We start from the raw sequence: 22793 nt of genomic DNA, 5'->3' as shown, positions 1-22793 counted from the left end.
CCGTGTATTTACATGCCCATGGTTTAATAGTATTGTTGATTTTCTATCTATCCTTCCAGTCAGGGGTTTATTTCCTTTGTTTCTATATGCAGTTAAGCATGATGCTATCACGTTAGCTTGTAGCTAAATTGTTTCGCCGATGTATTGTCGTGGAGATAAAAGTCACTGTGAATGTCCATTTCGCGTTCTCGACTCTCATTTTCAAGAGGATATAGTATCCGAGGTGGTTTAAAATACAAATCCGTGATCCACAATAGAAAAAGGAGAAAGTGTGGAATCCAATGAGCCAACTTGTACCTAAGTTATGGTCAGAGAGCGAAAAAAGATATGTCTTGCACTGCATTCTAGTCCTTACTCTAACGTTCCTCATCCACGAATCTTTCATCCTCGCTCAAATTAATGGGGTAATCGTCGCTTTCTCAGTCCGAATCTCTCTCGCTCTATTGAAAACAATGGGGAATTGTGAGAAGTCTTTCCTCCGGTGACGTCACGCTACTTCCGGTACAGGCAAGGCTTTTTTTTTATCAGCTAGCAAAAGTTGAAACTTTATCGTCGATGTTCTCTACTAAATCCTTTCAGCAAAAATATGGCAATATTGCGAAATGATCAAGTAAGACACATAGAATGGATCTGCTATCCCCGTTTTAATAAAAAAAAATCATTTCAGTAGGCCTTTAAGTGTCTATATTAGCCTACTATCAAAATGACTATGTGTCGCAGGCTAACACAAATATTTGTTGACAGAAATGTTGAAATGTAATATTTATTCTACCCAGTTTTACAACATTAGAAAACATTAGGAAAGTGCAGGCTTCTTGGGGGTGAGATAACTCCTGGAAATGACTGGCTTTTAATGGCCAAAGGTATAGAAGTGTGTGTCCAAGTTAAAGGAAATGGCGGGCTGTCTTCTTTGAATGGATTTATAACAATCTATGCACCCTGGGTTATGTTTGCCGGGGTCTATAATTACACACAAAAAACTATCAGAAATAAAGCCAATATTACATACAGTGCAATGGGACATGCAAATATAAATTAAATACACAGAGGACATAAGTAAAGGAAATTAAATGAACTCAAATATACCTAAAAACGAGGCATAATGATGCAATATGTACATACAGTAAATAGCATGCTAGCATCAATTAGCTCGCAGTCATGCACTGATTAGCACGCCACACAAGTCAATAACATCAACAAAGCTCACCTTTGTGCATTCACGCACAGCATAAAACGTGCGGTGGACAAAATGAGACGAAGAAGGAGTGGCATAGAATATGTCTTTCTCTGGCATTGCGAAGAAAGGTATACATGTAAACAAACTACGGTGAGTTCAAGGACCGCCAAAATTAGTAGGACAAGACGGCCCTCGCCGATTGTTGTCATCAGAGAATCATGTTTAATATAAACAGTGGGATAGGCTCCAGCAGCCCTAGTGGCCCCAAAAGGGACAAGCGGTAGAAAATGGATGGATGGATGGATGTCTAACAATTAGGAAGGTTTGTGTCATGTTTGTCCTCCTAACGAAACCATATTAAAACTAAAATATATTTTTCCCCCATCTTTTTCTATTTTCATACATTTTTGTATTTACATTTTTTACATACGTAAAAATATACGTATTTTTTTATAAACATACGTTTATACATTTTTTTTTTTTTAGACATGTATCTCGTGCGCACGAGAAAGTATCTTAAAAAAATAAACTTAAAAAAAAAATAATAATAATAATATTTTTTATTTATTTTTTTTAATAAAAACTTTCTCGTGGCCACGAGAAAGTTTTTATAAAAAATAAAAAATAAAAATAAAAATATATGTATGTTAATTATTATTATTATTTTTATTTTTTTATTTTTTTTAAGTTTCTCATGGCCACGAGAAACTTTCTCGTGGCCACGAGATACATGTCTAAAAAAAAAAAAATTCCCATGTCCCTTTAGGGGCTCCGTATTTACAATTTCTAGAGCCGCAGGTTGCAGACCCCGGCTTAGACCTACTACGCTACTCTATTTTGCTGTTGGCCAAGTGTTTTCTGAGGGGATGCTTGGTGAACACAGTTTGAGACAAGTGTTTTGTCGTATATTATTAGAATATATTAGTATTGCACAATGAAAAGGTACCTTTAGGATATTTAGTGTGATTTAAAACACCATTTTATACAAGATAAATAAGTAGGGGAGTGCTAAATCAGTTTCAACGTCTGTGGCCTGGAAGACAATGACGCTAAAGTCCTTTCAAGGTACATCAATATGTTTTTGTAGATATTCTAGTAACAGAAAAGGAGTTAAAAACAACATAACCCGTCACTTAATTGCATGTAAAGTTTTAAATGCAATAGGACTAAATTAATCAACGATAGGAACAATTAAAATAAAAAAATTGTGCTCTTTTATTGTTATTGTTATTATTAAAAAGGATATTCTGTACTCTTGTCACATTCCACCTCCTGGCCTTTCACCTTTGACACACCGGTCTTCCTCCTTCAGGCCAAACCGCCGTGTCACTTATTGACTTACTTGGCGATACCGTCACCCCTGTGGAACAAACAGGGCCGGCCCGTGGCATAGGCCGTATAGGCAAATGCTAAGGACGCCGTCCATCAAGGGGCGCCACGCCAGTGCCACAAATGTTGGAGAAAAAAAAAAAGAAAAAAAAAAGTTAGTACTATTATTTCTAAATACAAAAAATAATTCCACGTTAATTAAAATGCAAAGTAAAGCCTATCTAATAGAAATATAATTTGTTACAACATTACACCCCGCCCCCCTTCCCCCCGCACGGTGCGCCCCCTCCCTTCCCGAATCATGACTCTTTTTGGATGTCACCACATTAAAAAAAGGAACACAAGATGTCAAAACGGCCAAAACTGTCAGGTGCCCAGGGAAGAAAAAAGAGAAAAGAGGAGGAGATACGAGAAAAAGACAGAGGTAGCAGGTTGGTAACGTTAGCCTACATTAAATTATTTGTCTGTTACAGAATGTGATAGTAACCTGGCTTTTTAGCATTAAGCTAATGTTACATGATTCGGCAATTGCTAATCAATAAATAGCTAGTTCTGTTTTAACGTCGGGTTAATATTGTGGAGGGGGCTAAATTGTTATGGAAAATAATAATGTAACGTTAGGTAATTACAGTACTCCCACCTTACATTCCTCAGGGACATTTGTATTAGATCTTTTAAGCAGGTGTTTTTTGTTTACATTGTTATTGCCTTCTGGTTAGCTAATGTTTGCCCTGCAGGTAATAGTCACTTTTCCACCCCTTTATATATTAGGTATAGTTGTAAGTCTAGTTGTTAAAGTGCACATCATTAATGTTAATTAAGCAATATCACATGAGAGGGAATGCTGTTTTTTAATTTGAGCACTGCTTTGATTCGGTTAAAGATAATCATAACATAACATTCTCATATAATATGTTAATTTGCTTTCTTTAAGTAAAGAAAAAGGTCAAAGACAAAGCTATTCGGTTTCTTGTGAGTATATACACTTCACTGCCGATGTGGGGCGGCGCCACCTAAAATCTTGCCTAAGGCGCCAGATTGGTTAGGGCCAGGCCTGGGAACAAACCCTTCGAGGGAAATGAATCCTATGGAATAGAAATGTATGATATGTATTTCTGCACTTGGCAGATGAATACAACAATGAATCATGTCAAGTTACAAGAGGCTCTTTCTATTACAACAGAAAACAATATATACACAGTACAGGCCAAAAGTTTGGACACACCTTCTCCTCACTCAATGCGTTTTCTTTATTTTCATGACTATTTACATTGTAGATTGTCACATCAAAACTATGAATGAACACATGTGGAGTTATGTACTTAACAAAAAAAAAGGTGAAGTAACTGAAAACATGTTTTATATTCTAGTTTCTTCAAAATCACCACCCTTTGCTGTGATTACTGCTTTGCACACTCTTGGCATTCTCTCCATGGGCTTTAAGGTACGTCGCCTGAAATGGTTTTCACTTCACAGGTGTCATAGTTTTGATGCCTTCAGTGACAATCTACAATGTAAATAGTCATGGAAACAAAGAAAATGCATTGAAATGAGTAGGTGTGTCCAAACTTTTGGCCTGTACTATATATATATATATATATATATATATATATATATATATATATATATATATATATATATATATATATATATATATATATATATATATATTAAATGACACCGTAATAAAAAGTGGTTTATGATACATAGTCATGTGTCAAACAGTGGGGGTCAGTAAAACCACTGGAGTTTGTCATCAGTGTCAAAAAACGGAATGAGATGTGTAAGAGATTAAAAATATGTATAAAAAAAAGTGAAAAAGTGCGTATTATGCATGCATTTTAGGGTTTACAGTTTCACAGCTTGGAGCTGCTGCATGCACTATTTTATCTTAAAACGTTCCAGAAATATTTCTTCTTTGACCATTCGACCTTTTTGTAGATTCCAGGGTGGATTGACAGTGACCTCTAGTGCTCAAGCTCGTAAACTGCAACACAGTGATAATGTTTATTTATTTTTTATCTCCATTTGTTTTTGTTTTATCATTATTATTTAAACAATTGAATCACAGTATTTTTTAAATTTAATTTACTTGTTTTTTTAATATTTTTTTTTCTTTGTTATTTATGTATTTTTTAATCAAGCAATTGAATCACAGTGATGATGTTGTTCACTAGTAATCCAAAATGTTTTGAGCAAGTCGGATTGATTTTTTTCAATGTATGGAATTCCTTTTTATACAAATATTGCTAGTCAAAACTTCAATATTACATTGTAATATCATTCAGTTCTTTCAAACATGTTTTTCTTTCTTTCAGTTCTTCCTCCATAAAACCTCCAAACCCCATGGAGAGCTCTGCAAGCATGCTGCCTCATTGAAAGAGGTAATATTATCCCTGGTTGGTGCCAACATGTAATAAGATTGCATTCTGTTGTCTTTTTGTCGACAGTCTTCCAAACAGGAATGACATTTATAAGTTGATTATTGTGCTGTGAAGTAGTTAAGTCATTGCTTAAGGAGGGCCAAATGGGGAAATTTTTAATCTTAAATAACAACTTAAATGTGTCACTAATTTAATGTAAAATTACATTTAATTACTTAATGATTTATTTAGTCATTGATCTAATTTTTTCATGATTTAATTAATTATTGATTTAATTATTTAATTATTTATTTAATTGAGGTTATTATTTAAATATGTAAATAACAACTTAAATGTGTCAATAAATAATTATAATTGAATACTTAAATGTGTTATCAAATGTCTCACTAATTCAATGTAAAATTACATTTAATTACTTAATGATTTATTTAGTCATTGATCTAATTATTTCATGATTTAATTAATTATTGATTTCATTATTTAATGATTTATTTAATTGAGGTTATTATTTAAATATTTATTTAATTGTGTTAGTTATTTAATTACTATTTAAAGCTGTATTAATATTTAGTTGTGGTAATTATTTAATTAAATACACATTTAAGTAATTATTTAAAGATGTATGTATTTATTTTGTCTCATTTAGCACTAATTGTTACCCCTAACCCATAATTATTGAAATAAATTTATGTTTTAGATTTTGCTTCTTCCTGCTTCTTTTCAGACACTTTTTTCTGTTCTGTTTATTATTTTATCTAATTTGTTTGAAATTATCCTGATGGAGATTATTTTAATGATAATTAATTGTTGTGTTCGAAATAAGATAAATTAAATGAAAATGTAATGATTTGCTGTGACGCACCTGTGTAAACACCTCTTAGTATAATGCAGAGCTAAAAACTACATACCGCTCCTTTTATGCATTTTTAAAAATGAGTATCTAATTATGATTATTTGAATGATACAGTTGTAATTAAGGAAGCCCATTTCCGCCACTAAACAATAGTAAGTCTTGATAATGAGATAAAGTGGAAATTATGAAATAAAAAGTCCAAATTATGCGATAGGAAAGTTAAATTTATGAGATAAAAAGTCATAATTTGGGGTTTAAAAAAATCCAAATTATGCGATAGGAAAGTCACATTTATGAGATAAAAGTCATAATTTGGGGTTTAAAAAGTCGAAATCATTAGATAAGAATGTTGAAATTATAAGATAAGAATGTTGAAATAATGAGAAAAATTTATCATGATTAAGAGATTTTTAAAAAATCGAAATTACCAGTTAAGAAAATGGAAATTATGATACAAAAGTCCAAATTATGAGATATAAAGTCGAAATTAAGAGATAAAAGAGTTGAAATTATGAGATAAAAATTCATAATTTTAAGATAAGAAAGTCAAAGTTACTAGATAGAAAGTCATAATCATGACATAAGAAAGTCAATATTATGAGATAAAAAGTTATTATGAGATAATATAGTCAAAAGTGTGATTTAGAAGTCAAAAGTTGAGATGAAAAGTCATAATAATTAGATAAAAAGTCGAAAATATAACATAAAAAAGTCAAAGCTATGATATAAAAAGTCATAATTATGACATAAAATGTAGAAATTATGAGATAAGAAAGCAGAAATTATGAAATAAAAAGTCATAGCTATGAAATAAAAAGTCGAAATTATGACATAAACAGTAATAATTGTAGAATAAAAGTCGAAATTATGAAATAATATAGTCAAAATTATGAGTTAAAAGTCATAATTATGAGATAAGTCATATTTATGCGATAAAAAGTCATAATTATAAGGTACAATTATTCGGACTATAATGTGCAATAATGTTGGACTGTGCAATATATCCCAAATGGCCTCTGGATAAGTGCAATAATACTGGACTGTGAAACAGAATAATGTGCAATAACCTGTCACCTTACACCTCTGTCACTTTATATATATATATATATATATATATATATATATATATATATATATATATATATATATATATATATATATATATATATATATATATATCCATCCATTTTCTACCGCTTGTCCCTTTCAGGGTCGCGCTGGAGCCTATCTCAGCTGTTTTATGTATTTGTTTACTGTTTTTAATGTAACCTTGCTGCTGCCCTCTTGGCCAGGTCTCCCTTGGAAAAGAGATCTTTGATCTCAATGGGATTTTAACTGGTTAAATAAAGGCTAATAATAATAATAATTCGGGCGGAAGGCGGGGTACACCCTGGACAAGTCACCACCTCATCACAGGGCCAACACAAATAGACAGACAACATTCACACACTAGGGCCAATTTAGTGTTGCCAATCAATATGTGTGTATATATATATATATATATATATATATATATATATATATATATATATATATGTATATATATATATATATATATATATATATATATATATATATATATATATATATATATATATATATATATATATATATATATATATATATATATATATATGTAAATAAATGATAAATGGGTTATACTTGTATAGCACTTTTCTACCTTCAAGGTACTCAAAGCGCTTTGACAGTATTTCCACATTCACCCATTCACACACTGATAGAGGGAGCTGCCATGCAAGGTGCTACCAGCACCCATCAGGAGCAAGGGTGAAGTGTCTTGCCCAAGGACACAACGGACGTGACTAGGATGGTAGAAGGTGGGGATTGAACCCCAGTAACCAGCAACTCTCCGATTGCTGGCACGGCCACTCTACCAACTTCGCCACGCCATGTGTATATGTATATATGTATATATATATGTGTATATATGTATATGTATGTTTATATGTATATATATACATGTGTGTGTGTGTATATATATATATATATATATATATATATATATATATATATATATATATATATATATATATATATATATATATATATATATATATATATATACTACCATTCAAAAGTTTGGGGTCACATTGAAATGTCTTTATTTTCAATGAAGATAACTTTAAACTAGTCTTAACTTTAAAGAAATACACTCTATACATTGCTAATGTGGTAAATGACTATTCTAGCTGTAAATGTCTGCTTTTTGGTGCAATATCTACATAGGTGTATAGAGGCCCATTTCCAGCAACTATCACTCCAGTGTTCTAATGGTACAATGTGTTTGCTCATTGGCTCAGAAGGCTAATTGATGATTAGAAAACCCTTGTGCAATCATGTTCACACATCTGAAAACAGTTTAGCTCGTTACAGAAGCTACAAAACTGACCTTCCTTTGAGCAGATTGAGTTTCTGGAGCATCACATCTGTGGGGTCAATTAAACGCTCAAAATGGCCAGAAAAAGAGAACTTTCATCTGAAACTCGACAGTCTATTCTTGTTCTTAGAAATGAAGGCTATTCCACAAAATTGTTTGGGTGACCCCAAACTTTTGAACGGTAGTATATATATATATATATATATATATATATATATATATATATATATATATATATATATATATATATATATATATATCTTCTTTTTTAAAATCTTTTTTACTATTTATATTACTATATTGTGTATGCACCTTAGGGGATCTGCTCCAATTTCGTTGTTTTTTTAACCTGTTCACTGTAATAATGACAATAAAACTCTATTCCATTTTATTCTACAAAGTCGATATTATGAGTTAAGGAAGTCCAAATTATGAGATAAAAGCCCTAATTGTGGGATAAAAAGTTGAAATGAACATAGAGACATAGTACAGTATAGTATACAGTTAAAAAACAACACATTTCTGCATGTCAGTCAGTCAGTCACGTGTGTGTCTCTACGTCATCACGTCTCCACCAATCAGGTGGCGCGGTCCACTAACGGGGCTCTGGAGACGTAAACCTCGCCAACATGGCGACGCTCGATAGCAGCTACGGAGATTGGATATACCGCCGCTTTTAAAACCGCCAGGGAAGCACACCCGTTCGCCCGGTACCATGCGGCGGGGTTGACCGGGGGGCCTTCGGAACGATGTTCGCCGAGGTAAGCGACGACCGACGTGTGCTGGAGACTTTTTGTCCGGGCTTGTGTGTGTGCTAAGTGCTAGCTAGGCGTTAGCCGCGCAGGTAAACACAGCACCTAGCACATAGCACATAGCACATAGCGCATAGCGCCTGTCATGGCAGCGGAAGGACGCCGCTCAGTCACGGTGTTGCCAGGACGCTATAAGTGGCCCAGCACCCGGGATTACACCGCTAATACCATGATCTTGGGATATATTGGCGCTGCAGTTAGCTGGCCGCAGAATAAAGTCATGTTCGGATAATGAGTGACTTCCACCGTCGCACTTCCCAGCAGGTGAGCGGGCTCTCGTCTTGTTTGGGCGGCGAGCAGCACCGACCACACGCCCTTAATAACCGCACTCTGAAATGTCTTCCTTTTCACTTTTTAAGTTGCCACAAAGCTGTCGGCGTGCATGTTTTGTAATGGCTAGCAACTTGCCGGCCAGTCAAACAAGTGGCAGAACTCAAGCTTGAGGATGTGATTATAAGGTGTAGTCCAGGGGTGTCAAACGTATTGATTGATTGATTGGAACTTGTATTAGTAGATTGCACAGTACAGTACATATTCCGTACAATTGACCACTAAATGGTAACACCCCAATAAGTTTTTCAACTTGTTTAACCCTGTAAGACCCAAATATAGAAAAACCTAAAAAAAAAAAAAGATATTTTAGATGTTGTTGTAGGAGGCATTTGATGCAGAAATTGAATAGTTAAAAATTTTTTATGTATGTTTTTAGAGAAAGGTTGTAATATTGCAACATTGGGCTTTTTGATGGGGGCAGCATTTCTGTATTTGTACTCACATTGTCTGAACAACTAAGGGTTAATTTACAATACAACCTGCTTGAGCCCACTGCAACAAGCCAGCATTTTGACTACCACATTCACCCAGTGTCGTATAATTGCAACAATTATATAACAAGCTCTAAATGAAAGTGGATGCATCTGTTCCACAATAACTACATATGTACATGTTCTAGACATTGTAATAACAACCAAAAAATATATACAATACATTTTACTTACTTGAATCTGATGAATCCAGTCCAATTAAACAAATCGATGTTGTTCGAAGGAAACCTTGAGAGGTTGTGTGAGTTCATGGCCAGAAGGCGTGACTTATAAACAAATGTGAGACTGAACAATAGGACCCAATGACTATGTAAATGTGATAAAAAAATAAAATAAGATATAACGGATTGTTTTTTAGGATGGTTAAAGGTAACGTTGTAATTTTACAACAAGGGGTGTTACAGGGTTAAGTCGGGGTCCACGTTAATCAATTCATGGTACAAATATATACTATCATCATAATACAGTCATCACACAAGTTAATCATCAGAGTATATACATTGAATTATTGACAATATTTACAATCCGGGGGGTGGGATGAGGAGGGTTTGGTTGATATCAGCACTTCAGTCATCAACAATTGCATCGTCAGAGAAATGGACATTGTAACAGTGTAGGTCTGACTTGGTAAGATATGTACAGCGAGCAGTGAACATAGTGAGTTCAGAAAGCATAAGAACAAGTATATACATTTGATTATTTACATTTGGTTATTTACAATCCGGGGAGGTGGGATGTGGAAGGGGGAGGGTGTTAGTCTAGGGTTGAGGTTGCCTGGAGGTGTTGTCTTAGTGCGGTTTTGAAGGAGGATAGAGATGCTCTTTCTTTTACACCTGTTGGGAGTGCATTCCACATTGATGTGGCATAGAAGGAGAATGAGTTACGACCTTTTGTTAGATCAGAATCTGGGTTTAACGTGGTTAGTGGAGCTCCCCCTGGTGTTGTGGTTATGGCGGTCATTTAGATAGATAGATAGATAGTACTTTATTGATTCCTTCAGGAGAGTTCCCTCAGGAAAATTTAAATTCCAGCAGCAGTGTACAAAATTGTAAAAAGTAAAAAGTAAATAATGGGGGTATAAATGGAGACAAAATAGAAAAATATTACATATATGCTCCTCTGGCTACTGATAACGGTATGCAGAGGGTGACTGGCATCATCCAGGATGCTCACTAGTTTTTCCACAGTCCTCTTCTCTGCCACCGTCACCAGTGAGTCCAGTTTTATTCCGATCGTAGAACCGGCCCGCCTGATCAGTTTCTCCAGTCTGGAGCTGTCCTTCTTACGTTAAGGAAGTAGTTTGACATGTACTTCGGTATCAGGGAGGTGTAGCGGATTTTATACACTAGGCTCAGTGCAAGTTGTTTTACTCTGTCCTCCTCCACTCCAACCCACTTTGTAGAAGTGGGTTGGAGTGAGGTGTGATCTGGGGTGGAGGTCTAGAAGTAATCTGACTAGCTTGTTCTGGGATGTTTGGAGTCTAGATTTGAGGGTTTTGGAGGTGCTGGGGTACCGGGAGGTGCATGCGTAGTCGAAAAAGGGTTGAACGAGAGTTCCCGCTAGAATCTTCAAGGTGCTTTTATTGACCAGAGAGGAGATTCTGTAGAGAAATTTTGTACGGCTCAGGCCCGCGAACAGGATTTATCCAGCCCGCGGGATAAATAATAATACTCAGTGGTCTGACCTACTCATACTTGCCAACCTTGAGACCTCCGAATTCAGGAGATAGGGGTGGGGGGGAGGGTGGTGTTGAGGTGTGAGGGGGAAGGGTTGGGGGGGGGGCGGGGTTTGGTGATAGCGGGGTGTATATTGTAGCCCGGAAGAGTTAGGGCTGCAAGGGATTCTGGGTATTTGTTCTGTTGTGTTTATGTTGTGTCACGGTGCGGATGTTCTCCCGAAATGTGTTTGTCATTCTTGTTTGGTGTGGGTTCACAGTGTGGCGCATATTTGTAACAGTGTTAAAGTTGTTTATACGGCCACCCATAGTGTGACCTGTACGACTGTTGACCAAGTATGTCTTGCAGTCACTTACGTGTGTGTGTAGAGGCAGCATACTACATGTGACTGGGCCGGCACGCTGTTTGTATGGAGAAAAAGCGGACGCTAAAGGCAGTGCCGTGATGGCACTCCCTCAATATTGTTGTCCGGGAGAATGGTTGCCCCGGGAGGGGCACTGAAATTCGGGAGTCTCCCGGAAAAATCGGGAGGGTTGGCAAGTATGGACCTACTCCGTTCCGGACAGGCTAACCTCCTCCAACCTCAGAGGACAAAGCTACGAACAATGGGAGACCGGGCTTTCTGCTCCGCCGCTCCCAGTTTGTGGAACGCTCTCCCTGACCACCTGAGGGCACCACAGACTGTGGATGCTTTTAAAAAAGGCTTAAAAACCCTTCTTTTTAAAAAAGCCTTTTTTTAGATACATGCGTGCTAGTTCTAGTTTTTATTTGTATTTATTTTTATGGGCAGCACGGTGGTACAGGGGTTAGTGCATGTTCCTCACAATACGAAGGTCCTGAGTAGTCCTGGGTTCGATCCTGCGCTCGGGATCTTTTTGTGCGACGTTTGCATGTTCTCCCCGTGACGGCGTGGGTTCCCTACGGGTACTCCGGCTTCTTCCCACCTCCAAAGACATGCACCTGGGGATAGGTTGATTGGCAACACTAAATTGGCCCTAGTGTGTGAATGTTGTCTGTCTATCTGTGTTGGCCCTGTGATGATGGGGCGACTTGTCCAGGGTGTATCCCGCCTTCCGCCCAAATGCAGCTGAGATAGGCTCCAGCACCCCCGCGACCCCGAACGGGACAAGCGGTAGAAAATGGATGGATGGATTTATTTTTATTATCTTTTTTTTTTTTTTTTTTTAATACACTGTAACACTTTGAGGTTGTTTGCTCAATGTAAAATTACAATTTTAATTAAATTAAAGTACCAATGATTGTCACACATACGCTAGGTGTGGTGAAATTTGTCCTCTGCATCTGACCCATCCCCTTGTTCACCCCCTGGGAGGTGAGGGTAGCAGTGGGCAGCAGCGGTGGCTACGCCCGGGAATCAAGACACTTCACCCTTGCTCCTGATGGGTCGTGGTTAGTGCCTTGCATGGCAGCTCCGGCCATCAGTGTGTGTGTGTGTGTGAATGTGTGAATGTGGAAATGGTGTCAAAGCGCTTTGAGTACCTTGAAGGTAGAAAAGCGCTATACAAGTATAACCCATTTACTATTTAAAGGAAGTTATACATCAGTTGTACACTGTAACAATGACAATATAATTTATGGTCAAATTTACGTTTTTTTGTGCAGAATAATACTGTACATTGAAAAAACTACAACTGTTTTTTTTACGGTAAAATTCGGTCGACTAACCTACCAGTTTTTTTACCGTGAAATCTATGATTTTTGTTTTTAAGGTGTGTTACTGTAAGTGGGGAAAACTGGACTACATTTTTACGGTAAAAACTGGTAGCTCAGTTGTCAGAATTTTTAGAAAACAGTCTTACTGTTTTTACAATCATATTTTGTATAAGCCACAAAAAGTTTACAGTAAAATTCTGACGACTAAGCTGGCAGCTTTTTCCGTACAAATCAGTGATGTTGTTTTTCCATTTACTGTAATATGTTGTTTAAAAAAAACACTGTATATTTTACAGTAAAATTCTGATGACTCAGTTGCCAGTTTTCTACTGTAAAATCCACAGATTGTTTTTTCACAGTGTACGCAAAAAATATAAATGACCATCAAATGCAGAGGCAAATTCATCTATTATTGGCTGTTAGAAGCGACCCTCTGATGGCAGCCATAACTGGCATGTGGACCGCCCTCAAAACGAGTTTGACACCCCTGCTTTTTAATTAGTATCAACATCCTGTAAGTTTCTCTTTGCATTGTATCTCTTTGCTCTATTTTCCCCCATTTTGTTGTTTATTGTGTTTATTTATTCATACAAGTTGCCGAGAGTACAATATGAAAATAGGCCGAGGGCCATGAATAAAAATATAGAATATTTCCCTGCATAAATGAATTTTCATACACAGTAAATATATGCATTTTCCTTGGACAATTTGTAATGTATACAGTGGCCTACTGCTAATGTATTACTGGCCTGCGGCACATTGTGAAAATACTAGAATATTTTTTAAATCAAGTTATTCCTACTTTTGGAATTTGGATTAATCGAAGCTTGCATTATTTAAATTAACTTAAAAAATAGCCTAATATTTAGGGCTGTTTGCTATAGCTAAGTGTTTTATATCAGGCAATATCAATCTTTTTTAAATATTTTTTATTATCTATCCAAAAAAAAGGACGAGGAGATGTAAGTAAATGTAAGCATTCCGATTCAAAAAATAAAATATTTGCCAAAAAATATATAATTTTTTAAATTGATTCTCCAAATTTATGAATCTATTTAGAATCTGAATAAATAAAAATGTTTTTGAGTTGCCCTACTCTTAAGTGTCTGCTTTTAAAGGAACTCCCAATGGTTTCTCTGCCTTTTGTGGAAAGTTCCTGGAAGAACACTTGACGGGAGATTTAAATGGAAACAACGAGAAAGACTGGGAACAATCCATTATGTCAAAAATAATGGCTCACTCGCTCATTCCACAATACATTTATGCATGTGATGCTTCTCCTTCAAACTTGTTGAATGATATTGCTGGGGTACTAGGAGATTGAGAATTGTCGGCCGTCATGCGAACAGTGCAGTTTAGCTCTTTGACTAAAATGGCAACGTTTATCATGCAGATTAAGTAAAATTATTTTAAAACATTTTGAGTATTTCGATATGTTTTGCAGCCCTACTGGCTATTAGTTTGAAGTACTTATTTAGCTATAGGAACAAGACTTTAGTTGCCATTCATTGGTGCACAATTTTTTGTACAAATAATCCTCTTCAGTGACTTTTGGGCCTGTGCTTGGGAGACTTTTCCCAAATCATTTGAGAAAAATGAGCAGGAACTCTGTAGCATCTTTAGAGGTGTCTCCTGTCTACTGCCTCTGTCTGCCACCACTCTGTGCTGTTTATGTGAAAGGATTTCCTCAAGAGAGGCTGCGTGCTCGATACTTTGTAATTACGGTAGACAACGTGACTGGGCACACTGATTTTTTTTTGGTTTTACGCTCAAGCGGACCAGTTTTGAGCACATTTTGTATTGATTGACTATCATCTCAACCCACAAGCCTGTCATTCGAGACAGCTGTTAATATGCCTTTTCAAACATGAGGTTTCATCACAGCTGATCATCGGGCCTTTGCGTCCCTCTTACGCTTCAGCACTGTGGATCTACCGGCTTTTATGTGTTTACCTGGGGATACTGTCAGCAAACATGTTTTAAACAACAATCAATACAGCCAATCCCTGATCACCCATTTAGTGTTGCTGCTTAGTAAGTAGCATATGTTTGCTTAAGAGAACGGGCATTGCTGTTAGTCGATGGACGGCAATTTTTACAATCGCTTGCTCGTTGATGTTGTCAGTCTCTTAACTGTCCATTTTACACTCGGTCTGCATGTCACCTCGGACACATCAGTCTACTTCCGTCTGTTGAAGTATTTCGTTTGCCAACTATACTCTGATTCCTCATAGAACAGGGCTACTCCTCTGACGGCCCCGGGATAGGCACCTAGGTATCCAGTGTTTCCCACACATTCATTTATTTGTGGCGGCCCGCCACGAAAGAATTACGTCCGCCACAAATAAAAATAAAAAAAACAACTTTATATTTTATTTTTTTTGTCCTGTCCAGCTTCTCAGGCAAATCATATAGTTGATGTAGATGCCCATATAGGCTGTTCAGATTTACTTTACAAAAGAGAAGTGTAGGATACTTCTCTTGTTGCCTTATTTGTATTTGACCACTACTGTTTTCTGTTTATTTGTTACTGACTGTGGCAGGACACCTCTGCCTCTGTTTCACTTTATGTTGCTGGTAAATAATATGGTTGTAGTAGTAGGCTAAAGTTAAATTATTTAGTATGCACTAATTAAAGGGGCAGAGCTTTAAGAGACATTTTAGCTTTTATATTTTATAAAATATATTTTTTGTAAGAACCACAATTAATAAATATATTTCAGTGAATAACTTATTGTTCAAATCTGTATATAAATATGTACATAAAGTGTTGTAATTATATTGTAAAATGGATGGATGGATGGACGTTTAAAACAAAACTGTTATTATTAATTAGTAAGTATACATTTTTTTAGCCTTTTTAGAGAAAATCATATCATTGTAGTACATTATGCAAATTACTCGATGATGTAATTGTGACCACGCCCATAGTCACGCCCATAGCCACGCACCCACCGCCACATGTATCTTGGCAGTTTATGGGAAACACTGGTATTGGACCGTATTTTTCGGACTATAAGTCGCTCCGGAGTATAAGTCGCACCGGTCGAAAATGCATAATAAAGAAGGAAAAAAACATATATAAGTCGCACTGGAGTATAAGTCGCATTTTTTGGGGAAATGTATTTGATAAAACCCAACACCAAGAATAGACATTTGAAAGGCAATTTAAAATAAATAAAGAATAGTGAACAACAGGCTGAATAAGTGTACGTTATATGAGGCATTAATAACCAACTGAGAACGTGCCTGGTATGTTAACGTAACATATTATGGTAAGAGTCATTCAAATAACTATAACATATAGAACATGCTATACGTTTACCAAACAATCTGTCACTCCTAATCGCTAAATCCCATGAAATCTTATACGTCTAGTCTCTTACGTGAATGAGATAAATAATATTATTTGATATTTTACGCTAATGTGTTAATAATTTCACACATAAGTCGCTCCGGAGTATAAATCGCACTTCCGGCCAAACTATGAAAAAAACTGCGATTTATAGTCGGAAAAATACGGTAGTATAGTATCGCGGTACTAATGAATCAAAAACGGTACTTTACTCAGTTTGAAAAGTGCCGGTTCCTCTGCATGACGGCGCGTCGTCACGTTTTGACATTGCTGGTGTTACGAGCAGAGGAGCATGTTCGGCACCGAACAATCACAGAGTACTTACAAGCAAGTGTGTGGACAGAAAAGGGAGAACGGATGCATTTTGGCCTAAAAAGTAAAGATAAAGGTGAAGTTATAACACTGATACGCCCTCAGGAAGAGGTGCTTTAAGACATCAGAATCAGAATAGTTTTATTGCCATTGTTTGAGAACGGGTTCACAAACTAGGAATTTTTCTTGGTGCAAACGTGCGACATACAGCCTTCATCGTGGCTATCTAGTTAGCGGCGAACATCCATCCGCAGTCTGCAGTGTTTTAGCTACTTCTAAATCACTAATCCTCGTCTCCATGGCGACAAATGAAGTAAGTTTCTTACAAGTATCATCCCTGCAGGACGAGGAATAGCTAAACATGCGTCACTACACACCGTAGGAGGATACAATAGCTCACCGGCGTCACAATGTAAACAAACGCCATGGGTGGATCTACACCTGACATCCACTGTAATGATACCAAGTACCATAACGTATCTAGTCGATACTACTTTGATTACACCTATATTTTTTATCCTCACCAAATCTTTTTTCCTTTTTTTGAAATTCATATTATGTACCAAAATATTGACACCATACCGGCCTCGCATTGACATTTTAACCTTACTAGCAAACATAGAACACTGGTGTCCAAACTTGCGGTTTACATAATCGAGGCGTTCCTCAAGGCACTTCTTTCAGTCTTCTCCTTTTTGGCAGTTGTTTTTTGCAATGGGATTTATGTAACTAAGATGTTGCTGTAGCTTGTTTACTTCAGATGCAGCCATTTCCATGACCACTAGTGGTAATGGTGTGGCTATGTATGTGTGTAGTGTGCTTATGTATGTATATATTTATAATTTATGTATATACAAGTTCATTAAGTTTGTACATAGAGTGAACAGGTAGTTGTAGCTCAGAGTAATTTATGATTTAAAGAAAAGGGGTGGGATTAAATAAGTGTAAACTTCTTCTCACTCCTTTTCAAATATGTAAAGAAAAAAAAAAGAAAGTCCATTGCTCATTTTGTTTATTTTTTCCCGTTTTTTATTCTCCATTGTTTTCATTTTGTTATAATGGCTGTTAAGGCTATAGCACTGTATTGGATCAGGCTTGCTCTTGTTTTTTTGCATATTTGAAATAAAAATATATCAAATCAAATCAAATGTGTTCAACTTATTTAATTATACTTCAATTGGTGACTTGCCAGTTGAGTTAAAAAATCTTGTGAGAGAGAGAGACTCACATTTGTGCGAAAGGTCCTTAAAACAGCTCCTGTAAATCTGACAAAATAAATAGACCAAAATTAATGTTCTCTATTCTCAGTGAAACATCAACGTTTTGGGCAAAAATGTTTTGCAATCCACAAGTATCTCTTATGTGTGACTGCCATCTACTTATCATTACATTATTATTACATTATTGCTTCTAGATCGGTAAGCACAACCAAAATTAATCCGTACATTAGATGCACTGTCGATTTTAGAGAAAATTAAAGGATTTTAAGTGCGCCTTATAGTCCGAAATATACGGTAATAGTAAAGGGAGACGTCCGGCCCCCCGGTCCTTGGCTTTCTGGATATGTGGCCCCCAAAATAATTTACAGTGGAACCTCGATTTACGAACTTAATTGGTTTTTGAAGATGGTTCGTAAATAGATACGTTTTTATAGTGAATCAGAGTTCACATAAGAAACAATGTAAATATAAATAATAGTTTCCAACATTGATAAAAGTCCATATTTTAGTGAAGATTTGTACACTTTAAACACACTATTAAGTGATATACAGTACTGTATATCAAACAAACGTAACAAGGAGATAATGGATCAACGTTCTGTGTCATAAGAAGTCAAAACAACAACAACAACCAGCTGCTGTTTGCTCTGCTCCGCCAACATATGCACAAACACAGAAGTCACTATGGTGTCCTCACAAACAATCACAAAAATCCTTAACTTCAACAACCATATTGCAACAATTATGGGAGCGAAGGGAGGGGGACATCTGCATGTTTGTGCTTTGGAAGAGTGACGGGCCACTCTGCAATGACAGAAGAGATAGTGTCTTTTCCTCTGCTGTGATATAATTCTAGTGTGGCATTCTTTCCCCGAAAGGACCGGTTTCACAATTAAATCTTGATGTGATTACTTACTCTGCTGTGCTGTGGTCATGCTTGTGAGTGCCATGGATGTACAAATAGTCTCCACGGCAGTCCTCTCCTGCTTTCCAGGAGGTTTTGGAACTCTTATTAAGTTAACAAAATGGACAAAACTTGTCAAAAGGCAAAAAAAACCCCAAGAAAAGGCACTCATGCTGGAGTGTTGATATGTGACCCTGTGAAGTGGAAGGCTAAGCTGTGTGGACAATGTCACAGAGGCATATTTGGCTTGATCGAAAAGTTCGTACATCGAAAACTTTGCATACACAGAGGTTCGTAAATCGAAGTTCCACTGTAGTGGAATATCCTTGTCATAGGGACAAGCGATAGAAAATGGATGGATATAATCTATGGCTGCAACAACTAATCGATTATAAAAATAGTTGCCGATTAATTTAGTCATCGATTCGTTGGATCTATGCTATGCGCATGCGCAGAGGCTTTTTTTTATTTTTTTAAATATATATATTTAAAAAAAAAACCAAAAAAAAAACCTTTATTTATAAACTGCAACATGTACAAACAGCTGAGAAACAATAATCAAAATAAGTATGGTGCCAGTATGCTGTTTTTTTTTCAATAAAATACTGGAAAGGATAGAAATGTAGTTTGTCTCTTTTATCCGATTATTAATCGATGAATCAAAGTAATAATCGACAGATTAATCGATGATCTAATTAATCGTTAGTTGCAGCCCTAATATAATCACAGTTCGTATTGTGAGGCATACGCACTAAACCCTCTTCCTCAGTGCTGCCTATATAACATAATATAACATAATATCACAATACGAACGTCCTGGGTTTGATCCTGCGCTCGGGATCTTTCTGTGTGGAGTTTGCATGTTCTCCCCGTGACTGCGTGGGTTCCCTCCGGGTACTCCGGCTTCCTCCCACCTCCAAAGTCATGCACCTGGGGATAGGTTGATTGGTAACACTAAATGGTCCCTAGTGTGTAAATGTGAATGTTGTCTATCTGTGTTGGCCTTGTGATGAGGTGGCGACTTGTCCAGGGTGTATCCCGCCTACCGCCTGAATGCAGCTGAGATAGGCTCCAGCACCCCGCGACCCCGAATGGGACAAGCGGTAGGAAATGGATGGATGGATGGATAATCACAGTTTGTTTGCAAAGGAATTACAGAGACATACAGTACAGGCCAAAAGTTTGGACACACGTTTTCTTTATTTTCATGACTATTTACATTGTAGATTGTCACTTCAAAACAATGAATGAACACATGTGGAGTTATGCACCGTATTTTCCCGACCATAGGGCGCAGTCTCAGTTACGGGTGCTGTTGCTGTATTTTAGGGCTGGGCGATATGGCCTTTTATTAATATCTCAATATTTTTAGGCCATGTCACGATACACGATATATATGCGGATATTTTGCCTTAGCCTTGAATGAACACTTGATGCATATAATCACAGCAGTATGATGATTCTATGTGTCTACATTAAAACATTCTTCTTCATACTGCATTAATATATGCTCATTTTAAACTTTCATGCAGAGAGGGAAATCACAACTAAGTCAATTTAGCAAAAGTGTATTTATTAAACAGTTATTAAGCAGTGGCACAAACATTCATGTCATTTCCAAAACAGAAAGTGCAAGATTGTCAGACATTTTAAAACAAGCTATTAGTGCACTTGTGTGCATGATGTCACTAAGATGACATATCCAAACAACACTAAATTAAAGTGCACTTTTTGTACAGAACGCCACTACAATAGTTTAAAACAAATAAAGTGCACTTTTGTGCATGATGTCACACAAAATATTTCAATAACTGTCAAATAAAAATGAGCTGCATAATAGGAAATCAAATAGTGTATGTCCTTCGCTATGTGGTAGGTTCCTGCGGACGTTATCTCCTTCTGTTGTTGACTATTTTTTTCATACGGTGTTGGTGTGGAAATGGTTGCTTCGGCATTTTGTTGGTGTGGCACCGAACGGAGATGTTGACATGCGGAGTTTCAAGCCCTCCTCATTCTCTAGCGGGTGACTTTTCAAGTGATGCTACAAATTAGCGGTAATGCTGCTTTTTGTAGCAACGCTTTTGCCCCACACTTGACAAATTACGGTTGTCTGTTCGACATATTCCCGCTTGAAGCCAAACCACCGCCAGACAATGGACCAGGGTTTCCCACACATTCATTTATTTGTGGTGGCCCGCCACGGAAGAATTACGTCCGCCACAAATAAAAACAAATTTAAAAAAAATATTTTTTTTATTTTTTATTTTTTTGGTCCTCTCCAGCTTCTCAGGCAAATCATATAGTTGATGTAGATGCCCATATCGGCTGTTCAGATTTATTTTACAAAAGAGAAGTGTAGGATACTTCTCTTGTTGCCTTATTTGTATTTGACTTTATTAAATGTATTTATATTAGAAACACAACATGTGTATATAACAAAGGGTGCAAAGTCTGCAGGCAGTAGGAAACACATGGTTAAGTGTAGGGAGTAAAACTGATGGCAGTCTAAAGTTCAAGATTTTTGGAGCTCTTTGTTCAGTGGATCAGATGTTTGATGAAGCTCTGTGTCTATCTACCACCACTACTGTTTTCTGTTTATTTGTTACTGACTGTGACAGGACACCTCTGCCTCTGTTTCACTTTATGTTGCTGGTAAATAATATGGTTGTAGTAGTAGGCTAAAGTTAAATTATTTAGTATGCACTAATTAAAGGGGCAGAGCTTTGAGACAGTTTAGCTTTTATATTTTATAAGATATATTTTTTGTAAGAACCACAATTAATAAGTATATTTCAGTGAATAACTCATTGTTCAAAGCTGTATATAAATATGTACATAAAGTGTTGTAATTATATTGTAAAATGGATGGATGGATGGACGTTTAAAACAAAACTGTTATTATTATTAGTTGTGGCTTGTGCAGCCCTTTGAGACACTTGTGATTTAGGGCTATATAAATAAACATTGATTGATTGATTGATTGATTGATTGATTAATTAGTAAGTATACATTTTTTTAGCCTTTTTAGAGAAAATCAAATCATTGCAGTAAATTATGCAAATTACTTGATGATGTCATGGTGACCACGCCCATAGCCACGCCCCCACCGCCACAGGTATCTTGGCAGTTTACGGGAAACACTGAGGACCCCCTGCTTTTTTTCTTGGGAATTTACTTTCTTCATTTGTTACCAGATTCGCACTTTCTCTCTCTCTCGTATTACCACTCGCACCGCACCACTAGCATCACAGCTGACGTTACCAATGCCGCTACCTCTATGCTCCGCGAGGGCGTATACGTATGTGACGTATGTAAGAAGGTGCGCTTGTTTTAAGTCTCTGTGAGAAGGAGAGACAAGAAAGAGTGAGAAGAGCCTGTAGTGTAATGCCCGCAGCTAAAAGCAACTGCGTGACGATATAGTCATTTTCTATATCGCACAGAGACAAGCCCTACTTCACAGGTGTCATAGTTTTGATGCCTTCAGTGACAATCTACAATGTAAATAGTCATGGAAATAAAGAAAACACATTGAAATGAGAAGGTATGTCCAAACTTTTGGCCTGTACTTTATACTGTAAGTGGTTTGTGCTTCCACAACATGACTCACTTGCATGTGGTTATTGTATTCCAAGTCAATGTGAGCCGGCCTTTGCTCCTTTTGTTGCATTCATAATCTGCAAATTGCAAGTAATTTTATAGATCAGATGGCGATAAACTTCCATTGTGCCTTGTGCAGTTTGTGACAACGTCGCACGAACCAGGGTTCTCTCTAACGACACAAATGCAGAGATTTTTTTAATTTTTCCTGCACTGCGTCCTGTGATAAAGGTTTCCTGAAATTGCCAGCCGCTGTGTGATATATGACACAGGAATGA

General features: G+C 36.7%; 1 protein-coding gene across 3 annotated transcripts in view; it reads left to right on the top strand.

Moving 5' to 3' along the window:
* The first annotated feature begins 8743 nt into the window (after positions 1 to 8743).
* The window catches only part of LOC133635942 (sorting nexin-13-like), a 97539-nt gene continuing 83489 nt past the window's right edge, over positions 8744 to 22793 (top strand). For 2 of the 3 annotated variants that reach the window (XM_062029422.1, XM_062029420.1), the window contains exon 1: positions 9010 to 9217. In XM_062029422.1, coding sequence (XP_061885406.1) covers positions 9185 to 9217 — 33 coding nt within the window. In that variant the 5' untranslated portion in view covers positions 9010 to 9184. Of the gene's footprint in view, positions 8903 to 9009; positions 9218 to 22793 lie in introns of those variants that run through there. The other variant, XM_062029421.1, reaches the window with a different exon arrangement.

The sequence above is a fragment of the Entelurus aequoreus genome, linkage group LG20, assembly GCF_033978785.1.
Source record: "Entelurus aequoreus isolate RoL-2023_Sb linkage group LG20, RoL_Eaeq_v1.1, whole genome shotgun sequence".
NCBI lineage: Eukaryota > Metazoa > Chordata > Actinopteri > Syngnathiformes > Syngnathidae > Entelurus > Entelurus aequoreus.
This window is presented reverse-complemented; position numbering and strand designations above follow the sequence as displayed.